Here is a 13510-nt window from a genome sequence, read left to right as displayed (position 1 = left end):
TTACTCTAATTCACACACACACTCTTGACACATGAAAGCAATCAGAGTGAAAGATAATATACCATCTATCCCAGATCAAGTATTTACTAGAAAAGAAACAAATTATATACTGTACATACATATAATCTTACTAGTCAGAAAGTGATCATATATTACTGCACTAGAAACATGCATGGCATGATATGACTTAGAGAAAAGTATGCTGACCTGTAACATTATTTTCAAATACAGTATTTCAGACCAAATTTGAGCCAAATATCAGAGGGAATTTTTTTTTTTTTCAACAAGTCAGCAGTCTCCCACCAAGGCAGGGTGACCCAAAAAGAAAGAAAATCCCCTAAAGAAAATACTTTCATCATCATCCAATATTTTCACCTCACTTATACATAATCACTGTTTTTGCAGAGGTGCCCAGATACAACAGTTTAGAAGCATATATAAAGATATATAACATATCCCTCTAAACTGCCAATATTCCAAACCCCTCCTTTAACCCCTTAACTGTTGCAACCCCAAATCCTGAGGTGTCTCCTGGTGTTGCAAAATTTAAAAAAATTATAGAAAAAAATTCAAAAAATTCAAAAAATTTCAAAAAATTTCAAAAAATTTCAAAAAATTTCAAAAAATTCAATCAAATTTCAAAAAAATTAAAAAAAAAAAAAAAAAAAAAATTTTAAAATTTAAAATTTTTTTTTAAAAATTTCAAAAAAAAAAAAAAAAAATTATGAAATGATAGAGAATATTTTCCCGATTGTAACGACACCAAAAGAACGAAATTTGATGGAAAACTGACGGAATTACGCTCTCACGAAGTTAGCAACCTCGGCGATATTTATGAATCGGTTATTTCACCTACTTTGAGCCTTATTTTTGGCTAATTCCATGTTCCAGTCGACCAAACTCATAGCTATTTCTTTAGAACTAAATTTTTTTCTATCGACTGAGTACAAGAAACTGCCCATTTACAAATTTCAACTACCCAATAACGTGGTCAGAAATCTGCAATTAGGCCAATTTCACGAAAATTAAAAAATATGACAATTTCAAAATAGGGTCCAGAATGAACAATGCAGGCATTCCTGGATCTAAAATAACATTTTCTTTGTTCATCAGTCACGTCTCCAGGCCTCTCAGATTTTACTCTTGCTTTCTATTTTGAATTTTTATTCAAACAAAAAATAGAAGATTTACTGTTATGCAGACTACTGCAATATTGTAATAATTGTATAAATAATGTCAACCCATTCATGACTGCATATTAGAATGGCTACTTGGACATTTATTGGAAAATGACATCATTTGTCTGCTTTTGAACATCGGCAAAAATCAAACATTTCCCCTACTTTGAGCTCCATTTCAAGGTTCTTTTCATAGTAAAACCAAACAGAATCACCTCTATTTCTATAATATGTTTTCCATTCTATCAAATGAGACCAAGAAAACAAGAATACAACCATAAATACTATACGAAAATAGACCACAAAGTCAACATTTTAATTAAAAAAAAACGTCGGTTTTTTTTTCTCATTGTACACTGCGTGCTGCAGGACTTTTTTTATATGGTGCACACTGACTACGCAGACCCATTCTTTCACATATGGGCGTACCAGCTTTCTCCTGCTTGATTTGAAGCCACTAGAAGTTTTGAGTATGTATACGTCAAAAACTGTGGCTCGTAAGACATATATATACGACCGAAACAGTCAAAGGGTTAAAGTGCAGGCATTGTACTTCCCATTTCTAGTACTCAAGTCCAGCTATATAAAAATAACTGGTGTTCCCGCACGCTTGCTGGAAGTCCAAGCCCCAAGTCCACAAAAAAATTATATAAATTATATAAATAAAATACCATAGGACCTCTCTTCCCAAAATAGTCGTGTCACGGGACCCTAAGCTAGCTTAACGAACTGGCTGAGGATGCCTTAATTTAGGGCGAAAAGAAAGGTAAGCAGCAAATATTTAAAGAGCAACAAAAGCAAAAAACAGGACAAGGTATTGCTATCAATCAACACGACACAGAACAATTTAAAAAGTCAGTTCTACATAGAAAATTAAGAGTAAAACCATTTCAAAGGCAGTTATTCTTAAATGGAAATCTTGCAATTCATGTACTGCAACAACTTGACAGTACCATTGCCAAATCATTTTGTGGCTCTGAGAATGATTCTAACATTGCCAGTATCAGTGGCCAATGCAGAATGGAGCTCTTCGAAGATTAAATTAATCAAAATTTATCTCTACTCCATGATGAAACAAGACTGACTGATTAGGTTGGCACCCTGATCAACTGAACATGCCAACACCAAGGATTTACGAGATGAAATACAGTCAGCTGTCTTGTACAGCTCTTTCATATAGTGCAATTTTTCTTGAATGCGATTGAAAAGGTACATCCAAAATTTAATAGCACTTGGAAAAGCCTTCATAACATGTGCTACTCAAGTTTCGACGCACTTTTTCAACTGCATTTATGAAAAATAGATTACTTTAAGATTTTAATAAAATGCACTGAAGGAAGTCATTAAAATTGTATAAAAAAATTATTTTGAACCCAAAACTTGTAGTATATATGTAAAATGTGATGGGGCAGAGTCCAAAACAATAATGGCTCATGGTACCACAAACCTTGAAACAGCCCGGGTTAGTTCTGAGGGTATTCTAGATAAGGAGTGTTGCTATGGGAGCATTATAGATCATAATTTACCTTACCCATTAACAATTTATAGACATACCTGAATATTGTACTCTGATATGAAGAGAGGATCCCCTTCATTAAGGATTTTAATGAATATCTTCATAGCATGTTCAAGGAAAGATGGATATTGTGGTGAAGCTACAATTGCCTGTAAAAAAAAAAAAAAAAAGATGATCCTTAGGTTATTAGGTATTTGTAAGCTCCCTCTACTTATATAAATTTTTGTAGCGCTCTTAACACCCACCAAAACAGATGATCATCTCCATTTTATCAGGCTGTTGGGAAAACAAATTTTATGAAACCTATCAAACAGATATGGAACCTTGCTAATTAGTCTAATACATACAAGGAATATTCCTGTCACCATTTCAGCCTAAATTAAAGTGAATCTTACTTAACTTCAAACATCAAATTACTGTTTCAGTAACGATGAAATATATTTGAACCTGTAGTTAAGGAATGCCCTTAAATGTACTGAGTTGTGATAGTTTCTGCATTAGCTTGCTCTAATCTATACTATAAGAATAATTTATAATATTTTTGTCCTTGACTAATGAAACTGATATTGCTCTTCCCAGCTTTATTTTTTTATTAACAAATCGGTCGCCTCCCACCAAGGCAGTGTGACCTGGTAAAGAAGAAACACTTTCATCATCATTCACTCCATCACTGTCTTGTCAGAGGCATGCCTACACTACAGTTTAAAAAGCTGCAACATATCAACACCCCTCCTTCAGAGTGCAGGCACTGTACTTCCCACCTCCAGGACTCAAGTCCAGATAACTGATTTCTTGAATATCTTCATAGATGTTACTTTACTCATGCTCTAACAGCACATCATCATAAAAACTATTTGTCTCCACTCACTCCTTACTAATACACATACACACACTTGCTCTAAGTCCAAGCCCCTTGCACACAAAACTTCCTTTACCCCCTCCCTCAAACCTTTCCTAGGACGACCCTTACCCTGCCTTCCTTCCACTACAGATTTAGCTCCCCTCCAAGTCATTCTATTTTGCTCCATCCTCTCTTAATGTCCAAACCACCTCAACAACCCTTCCTCTGCCCTCTGGATAATACTTTTAGAAACCCTGCACCTCCTCCTGCACAGCAGGCTACAGATTTTCTGCACTGTATTCACACAGCACATTGCCCTCAAACACTGCATCTCCACTGCATCCAGCCTTCTCCTTGTCGCAACATTCACCACCCATGCTTCATACCCATATAATAACATTGGTGCCACTATACTCTCACACATTACGCTCTCTGCTTCCATAGATAATGTTCTTTGTCTCCACAGACTCCTTATATGCACCACTTGCCTTTTCTTCCTCATCAGTTCTATGGTTCACCTCGTCTTTCATAGACTCATCTGCTGACAAGTCCACCCCCAAATATCTGAATACATTCACTTCTTCTATATTCTCTCCATCCAATCTGATATCCAATCTTTCATTACCTAAATTATTTGTTATCCTTATCATCTTGCTCTTTCCTATGTATCCAGCTTTAACCTTCTCAGGGTCGTGACCCCCGATCTCAAACTTGCTCGCAGGATCGTGACCCCTGCTCTCAAACTTGCTCTCAGGGTCGAAGAATTTAAAAAAAAAAAAATTATCTTATGAAATGACAGAGAATCTTTTTCCAAAGGTAATGAAACCAAAAGTACGAAATCTGACGGAAAAACTCGGCAATATTACACATCAGTAATTTCGCCCACTTTGTGCCCTATTTTTGGCCAATTCCAGTGTTCCAGTTGATCAACTCATAGCTATTTCACTAGTATTCATTCTATGCTATCAACTGAGTACAAGAAAGCACCCATTTACCTATTTCAATACCCAATACATGTAAAGTGATCAGAAATCAGTAATTTGACCAATTTCACACAAAAATTTCAAAATTGCCCATTTAAAAACAGGGTTAAGAGTAAACAATGTAGACAATTCTGGCACTTGAAAAACATTTCCCGTTTCTTAGTCATGTCTCCAGGCCCCTCTTATATTACACCTGCTTTTCATTTTGAATTTTTAAGTCACACAAAAATAGAAGACTTACTGTTATGGAGACTACTGTATTATTGTAATAATTGCATATATAATGTCAGCACATTCCTAAATGTGTATTAAACTGGCCAGCTGGATGCATATTGGACAAGTAAAGTAATTTGTGTACTCTGGAATATTGGCAAATATGAAACATTTCTGCTACTTTGAGCTCAATTTCAGTCTACTTTTATTCCTGAAACCAATCAAAATCATCTCTATTTCTGTAATATATCTTCCATTCTATCAAATGAGATCAAGAAACTGAGAATACAACCATAAAAACCATACAAAAATACACTGTAAAGTTGCCATTTTAAACCAAAAACAATTACATTTTTTCTCATTATGCACTGTGCTGCAGGATTTTTTTTGTGGTGCACACTTACTGCATAGACCCATTCTCTCATATGTAGGCCCAAATTAACTACTCACAGCTTATCTAAGTCAGCTGAGATCATGGTGTAGTAAAACAGGACAGACTCTGGCTTCAAAGCAGTAGTAAAACGAGACCGACACCAAAAGGGTTAAGGTAACAAAATTAAAATTAGCCTTAAATTAACAAAATTAAATTTAAGTGTGGAGATATGGCATCAATCAGTATTTATCTTGTTCTCTAATGGCATGTATTTCAATGTATACAGTGGTACCTCAGTACACATCTACTTTGGAATAAATCCAGCTTGGTATACGTCCTACATTTGGATGGGAAACTTTTTTGTTTGGTATACGACCTGTTTGGAATACGACTCATGTGCTAGAACTTGTATGGGTCAAAATGAGTCACGACATTGTGCGCTACCCTTGTTTAGCTTTCTCTCGAGACAAAGCCACTTTTGTCAATACGCCCACTGCTACCATTCAGTGAACAACCCGCGCTTTAACTCTGTGAATTTTCACGTGATTCTGTGTTTTTTTTCGTACAAATTTTAAGTAAATTCATGAACCGTGAGTTCTAAGAAAGTTAATGAGAAGAGCAAAACAACGAAGAAAATGGTTAGGATCACCATGGAGGTGATAAAAGAGATTGTTGATAAGTATGAAGGTGGCAAGCGTATCCAGGACCTGGCTGCTGCATACGGTATGCCGAGAACAACGATATCTATGATAGTGAAAAACAAAGATGTTATGAAATTGGCTAACGTTGCAAAGGGGGTGAAATCGATTGCCAAACAAAGATCAGTGACATTAGAGCATATTGAAAAATTGCTTCTGATCTGGATGACAGAAAAACAGTGCACCGGCAATAGCGTATCAGAGGAAATGATTTGCAAAAAGGCAAAACTGATGCATGCCGATCTTTTGAAAAACAAGGCAGGAATGAGCCAAGAAAGTGAAGTGTTTAAAGCCAGCCATGGCTGGTTTGATAATTTTAAGAAGAGAACTGGCATTCAGTGTTGTGTGGCATGGAGAGGGAGCCAGTGCTGATAAAGATGCTGCCAATGATTTTGTTACAGAGTTTGGGGAATTTGTGGAGGCTGAGGTTTGGTTCCCCAACAAGTTTTTAACTGTGATGAAACAGGCATTTTGGAGAAGGCAGAAGCAAAGTTCTTTGGACAGATTTTTAGTAAAAGTCAAACCTGGTGAGCTTTAACCAGGTCCAAATAGGGAAAGAGAGACAGAAAAGAGAAGGGGACTCTCCTTCCAAACAATAACATTTCCTCCTCCTCCCTTCTCAGCACTATCCTAGTAGGCACTCAACTCTTTTCAGCAAAGTAAAGTGAGGTTAAATTTGCATTTATTTCATCTAATTCTTTTATATTTATGTATGTATTTTAATATTAAGCAGTGTTTAAATTACATATTTTAGTATTAAGCAGTGTTTAAATTATTTTATACAAACCCATCAATGATGCCATAATATGCCAATAACTTCAGGATTTTTTTTTCATGGGGACGGATTAATCATTTTCCCTACATTTCTTATGGGAAAATTTGTTTGGTATACGTCCTGTTTGGTATAAGTCCAAAGTCCTGGAATGGATTAAGGACATATACCAAGGTACCACTGTACTTCAACAAATCACATGAATCCAAAACCTTCCCAAACAATTTCCAAAAGAGCTTGGGTAACCTCGGTTTACAAAGGTCAGCATCCCTCTGTAATGAATAATTATTAATAAATATTAAACTTGACAATACCACCAAAAATCTTTTTTTAAAATATTCCACAAAGAATTATACTCCTACGCAATCAAGCACAACACGCCAGCATAAATTCAGACCCCAAAAGAGTGCAAATAATGCTAAAAGTTTTATACATAAAGTACACAGTAAAGAAATAAGAACAAATATCCCAGTGTACTATTTATTGATCTGCAAAAGGCCTTCAATAAGATGACCACAACACTCGTCTAACTAAACTAAAGCACTATAAACTCAAAGACCACTTAGTATTTGTCCAAACCTGCCTCAGTGACAGTTAAAAACATGTGCCCATAAACAACACAACTTCATCAAAACCAAATAAAATCTTCATAAAATATTAGAGGCACAAGTGTAGTAAATATGTATATGGTACACAGTGACACTTTCAAAGTGAACATTACACTAAATATTTTGGACAAGGCTTCCATCATCAATGAAATACAAAAACACTGTGACAATAAAGGGTTACTGAGATACATGTATATTTTCATACTTGTCAACAGTAAGCCCTCCATTTACAAACCAATACTCTTTGCCAATGGTATTCTTATTGTCTTCTCATTGATCTTACTTCCATAAATGACAGAAAACAGCATATTTAAAATATAAACCAAAAATAAATAACTAGGCTTACATCTAGATAGTAAATATCAAAACATATCCTAAAAAATATATGCCATATACTGTACTAATAAATATCCAATGCTACATACCCTATTCCACTGTTTTCCTCTACACTACACTTATTTATCCATATCTCACATACTGTATATCTGTGTATGGGGATTGTTGTAGTGTTTGAGTTCCCTCACTGACAAACACTGACCTGCTGCATTTACTAAGGAGGGAAGCTCATGGCAGTCAAACTTCAGTTTAGCTATATTAACTGGGTCCTGTCTCCATCTTAGAGCATGGAGGACATACATTTTTTTTTTTTTACAGTGGTGACTGGGAGGCACTGAAGTTTTAATTATATGACTGTGTGAGGGATAAAGAAGCTCCAGAGGAATTAAAAGTATATCAGTGTATAGTCACTAGTCACTGCTTTCCCATCAATAGTGAGAAGACACTTGACTTTATCAGCATGGTCAGTATTATTATTGATATGCATCCCAGTTTTTAATGGATAGAAGGCAATGTCCTGGCTGATATGGGTAATTCATTCTTGTGCAAATTTGTGGTCATTCAGGTATGCTTCAAAATTTATTAGTCGTAGTGACATGATATTTGTATAACATCATTTTCGAAACACTTCTGTAAGTTGGAGAAGTTTCCTGGTGGTGTGCTGCTTAGTATGTGATCAAAGTGTGTGTGTGCTATGTCAGTATCACTAGTTGTCCAATGCAATTGTGGCAGATGAGTTCAAGCATATCTGTCCTTTGGTGCACAGAAAATCTGAATATCAGTGTTACAGTGTGGGGTAAGCTGGTTCCACAGTAATGGGACAGTAGGTATTAGAGGTACAAGAAGTAGGTGAAAAGCCAGTATTGATTATGGACAACAAACAATTGCCCAAAAGTGGTTCAGGGTTCTCAGGAAGGCTCACTGCTGTTCTGGAGTTGGAGTCACTAAAGATTCAAGAGAATGTGATGTCTTTTTCATCATAGAGTAAAAAATGGGGGGTAGCTCACAGAAATAAAAAGAAACCACAAACCCACCTTGAACCATAATCATCTCTGCTGTGACACGTAGTGCTGTTATTCTCCGGAAGCCACCTCTTTCCCTATCTGGTATGTAACACTAGAATGCTGCCTCCTGGACTGACTGAGCAGGCTTAGCAAAACTGTATATTTAAACAAGAACACGAACTGTGCTATCATCTCTGAACTAAAAATGCTGGCGGGCAAATAAGCAAGAATGCCAGGAATCATACACCTTCAGCAGCCACTCCTTGATCCACAGGCAACCTCCAATAATACTTCTGCCATCACAGGCCCTGCCCGATGACTACCTGTTGTCTCACCAGATCACCTGACATGCTATAAGATGACTCAATTTCCACAGAGTGGAGTGACCCCAACCATCACAGAACTACCAACAGAAGCTATGCTAGAACAGGGCCAATAGTGATTACTTTTCCTTCTGTCTCGGAGCTAAATTTCACAAATGGGAAAATATCCCCATTGAGGCCAAAAGCAGAGGGAGCATTCAGTGTACAGTATTTGGATTTGAGCCAGGGAGGAGGGGGGGGGGAGATCCAAGTTCTTGGATCAAGAGCCCCTTTGCCATGGCAAGGAACCACCCCTTAGAAGGGAATGGCTAGTATACCAAAGATTTCTTATAGTTTGATTGAAGTTAAATTGCATAATGGAATGACTGGCTAAGCCAAACACTGAATCTAAAATTTTAATTAAAAATCTATTTCATAGATCATTTAATTAAAGAGCACATTACAGTTGAGAATCCTTTATCCAACGTGCCTGGGACTGGAAGTGTTTCAGATTCTTTTGGATTTCAGAATACTGTACTTGTATACAGCCTCTCCTCACTTAACGACGTACTCGTTTACCGACAATCAGACTTGTGATGGGCTCTCTGACCAATATGCATACCTAAATAATTCATGTTAGAGTTGATTTCCTCTATTCTGTATATTTCAATGTACAGTACAATTCTGTATAAACATTTAAAAATATACCAGAAATGTTATAAATGGTGCAAAGGTGACATTAAAACAATATCAAAGATGGATGACGCAAGCCCACTCTGAATATAGTGAACTGCTCATTTAGTGACGAATTCATTTACCGACGAGGTCTCAGGAATGGAACTCCATCGTTAAGTGAGGAGAGGCTGTATTTATGAAACCAATTAGAAATGATGTCCCTGGTGAGCCATGCCCTTTTGTTAGCATAATAATGGACTGGTAAGGCATTCACACCTTTAAAACAGCAAGAACACAGGCTTTTGCCTACCACAGCAAGTTTTCATTTACACATTCCTGCTGCATTAGAGCATACCAGTGGCAAGTTTTCACAGCAAGTTTCACTTATACATGCCTGCTGCACTAGAACATCCCAGCACAGTTAATCTGTCCTTGCCATCTGGGGTAATAATGCCTGAACAGCGATATCTCATCAGCACTGTAGATTTGGTTCACTGTTAGATTTTCATCAGCAACAATCCTGGCAAACACATCAGTGAATTTCTCTGCTGCTTCCTGATCAGCAGATGCTTTATCACCAATAATCTTTAAGAATTGAATGTTGTGTCATTTCTTAAATTTTTGTATCCAGCCTGTTGAATATTCACAATTACCTTCAATATTCAGTTCATCATGATAGAATTTTGCTTGTTTCATGATCAATGTTCTGTTAAGTGGCATATGCTCACTCCAATGCTGGCAAATCCACTCCATCAATACATGACTGGGATCTTCATTTTTCCCTCTATGCAATGTTCTTCTATTTTTCATTAACTTCTGTTCATCACTTTCAGCATAAAACTTCAACAATTTGTCCTTCTGTTTCTTTAGGTCAAAGACTGTGATTCATCCAACACCAAACTCCTCAGTTAGACACTTACACTGCTGTCAAGTTTTTTTAACAACTTGACTTTTGGTGATATAGATAAACATAAATGCTTCATCATTTTCTTTTCACTATTACTAACAGGCCTTTTCAACATTTTCAACAATAGCTTCACACCACAGAGCACAAAACATGACATAATCAGCAAATAATTACTGCTGCTCCACCACATCTTATGCTGAATGATCCATTTATGGCATGTCATGTCCACATTTGAAAAACTTTTGGATTTTGGAGGTTTTTGGATTTTGGAATTTTGGATTAAGGATTCTCTACTGTATTTCACTATAATCCGATTACTATAGGTTTATTAAAAGATTAATCTGACAGGAATGGCCCACTGTTCAAAAACTTACATTGCATAATGCATGCTGTGTTTAAAAACTCAGTAACAGATTTTTTAACTTTAGTTATCGGTCAATGAAAATGAAATACTTTGGAATTCATTTTCTTATAATACACTGCACCAACCTCTAGATCTTCACTTAGTGCCTGTGCAGCCTTGAGCTTGTTTTCATCCTTTGAGCCTGGATCTGCAAGCATAGACACGTATGAACGAAAAGTATTCATCTGGGCGACAGGATCTTGGGACACATGGTGTCCTACAGAAGCTCCACCAGGTCCCATTGCTTGGCCGCTTTATGGTGCCTTGCTCAAGGATGCTGTAGATTTCATATTACATATCTGAAACAAAAATTAAATAATTTAATTTAGTTACAAATGCCAGTGCAGTACATTATGACAATGAAATATTCCATAGACATTAATGTTGATAATTCAAATAATATATATATCCTTCATATTGTGAATACTGTACAGGGAAGCCAAGCTCAGCAGTTCTACTTGTTACCTCACCTAACTAGGAACAATGTATTCTTCCCAACCTCAGTCAACAAATGCAAGCCCTAGTGGTCAAGGCACTTTCATTAACCCTTTCACTGTTGCGACCCCCAAAATTAAAAGTGCTGACAGTGTTGCAATTTAAAAAATATATTTCTTCTGATGCACAAATAACCCGAACATAGAAGAAAGGAGCTTACGATGATGTTTCGTATTTGTGTATTGCTCCAGTCACAGTACTGTGCCTTTTTTTGTTGTTTATATTTCTTCTGAAATGGTAGAGAATCTTTTTCTGAAGGTAGACACCAAAAATGTGAAATTTGATAGAAAACTTACAGAATTATGCAGGCACAAATTGGAAGTCTAGGCACAATTTATGCATCAGTTATTTCACTGTGAATCATATTTTAAGCCAATTCCAGCAATATGACTAAATTCCTTACTATTTCACTAGTATGCCTTCCATTAGTGGTCTGGTTCTCATACAAATAGATAAATTAAAATCTAACAAATCCCTGGGCCCTGATGAACTGTTCGCAAGGGTTTTAAAGGAATGCATGGAGGAATTCTGTGAACCTTTGGCTAGTCTTTTCAACATATCTCTGCAAATTGGCATAGTGCTAGATAAATGGACAATGGCAAATATGATACCTGTCTACAAAGCAGGAGACAGGTCCTTAGTTTCAACCTACAGACCAATAAGCCTAATCTCTATAGTAGGAAAATTGATGGAATCTATAATTGCCGAGGCTATTCGAAGCCACCTTGATATTATTATATAAACAGCCTCTCCTCACTCATTTACTGGCGCCTCGGATTTATGATGGGCTCTCTGACCAGTTTGCATACCTAAATAATGTATACTAGAGCTGATTTCCTCTATTCTGTTTATTATAATATACAGTACACTACTGTATAAACATTTAAAAAATATACCAGAAATGTTATAAATGGTGCAAAGGTGACATTAAAACAATATCAGAGATGGTTGACACAAATCCACTACCATTACAGTATGCTCCTCACTTAACAATGAATTCGTTTACCAACCGTGATCTTAGGAACAGAACCCTGTCACTAAGCAAGGGGAGGCTGTATAATCAAAAAGAAGCACTAAATCGAAGCCACCTTGAAAGATGTAAATTGATTGATGAATCTCAGCATGGCTTTGCTGTATAATCAAAAAGAAGTATTAAACCAAAGCCACCTTGAAAGACGTAAATTGATTAATGAATCTCAGAATGGCTTTACAAAGGGGCGTTCCTGCCTTACAAATTTACTAACTTTTTTCACTAAGGTATTTGTAGAGGTATCACGGTAATGAATATGATACTGTGTATATAGACTTCAGTAAGGCTTTTGATAGAGTTCCACATTCGGGGCTATCGAGGAAAGTCGGGGCATACGGAATAGGAAGAGAAATTTTTCCTGGATAGAGGCATGGCTGACAGATAGGCAACCTAGAGTTTGCAAAAACGAGGAGAAATCAGAGTGGGGAAGCACTACAAGCAATGTTCCACAGGGTTCAGTGTTGGGCCCTTTGTTGTTCACAATTTACATAAACGACACAGATAAGGGTATAAATAGAAACACAAGCAAGTTTGCCGATGACACCAAAATAGGCCGTCAAATTCATTCTGATGAGGACACTAGAGCGCTCCAGGAAGATCTAAATAGACTGAAGCAGTGGTCAGAGAAGTGGCAGATGATGTTTAACATAGACAAATGCAAAGTTCTAAGCGCTAAAAAGGAAAATAACCATGACACTTATAAACCAAATACAGTGGACCCCCGCATAGCGAACGCCTTGCATAGCGAACATTCCGCATAGCGAACGCTTTGATCGCTAAAATTTTGCCCCGCATAGTAGACAAAAACCCGCTCAGCGAACTTCGTCCGAGACGCGTCCAATGTGGGCCCTCAGCCAGCCTCACATGTGCCGCCCGTCCCATTGTTTACCAGCTAGCCTCCGCGGTAACATTCAAGCATACACTCGGAATATTTCGTATTATTACAGTGTTTTCGGTTCTGTTTGTTGAAAATAAGTGACCATGGGCCCCAAGAAAGCTTCTAGTGCCAACCCTGTGGTAAAAAGGGTGAGAATTAGTATGGAAATTAAGAAAGATTTTGAAGGGTTTGGGGCTAACCCTGAGAAGCCTATGCCAGTTGTGGAATCCATTGTGCCTACTTCAAAAATTAAGGAAATGTGTGCACAGTGGGTTGAACTGCAAACCTTTATGGATGAA

The 13510-nt window shown here is 36.9% G+C and overlaps 1 protein-coding gene across 7 annotated transcripts in view; it reads right to left on the bottom strand.

Annotated features, from left to right (window-relative positions):
• The window catches only part of Nipped-A (Transcription-associated protein Nipped-A), a 362660-nt gene that overhangs the window by 339564 nt on the left and 9586 nt on the right, over positions 1–13510 (bottom strand). For all 7 annotated transcript variants that reach the window (XM_070092733.1, XM_070092739.1, XM_070092738.1 and 4 more), the window contains exons 2-3: positions 10896–11108; positions 2733–2843 (exon numbers count right to left, since the gene is read on the bottom strand). In XM_070092733.1, coding sequence (XP_069948834.1) covers positions 2733–2843; positions 10896–11051 — 267 coding nt within the window. In that variant the 5' untranslated portion in view covers positions 11052–11108. The remainder of the gene's footprint in view (positions 1–2732; positions 2844–10895; positions 11109–13510) is intronic.

Source organism: Cherax quadricarinatus, chromosome 40, assembly GCF_038502225.1.
Source record: "Cherax quadricarinatus isolate ZL_2023a chromosome 40, ASM3850222v1, whole genome shotgun sequence".
NCBI lineage: Eukaryota > Metazoa > Arthropoda > Malacostraca > Decapoda > Parastacidae > Cherax > Cherax quadricarinatus.
The sequence above is the reverse complement of the archived record's forward strand: the minus strand, read 5'-3'. Positions and strand labels throughout refer to the sequence as shown.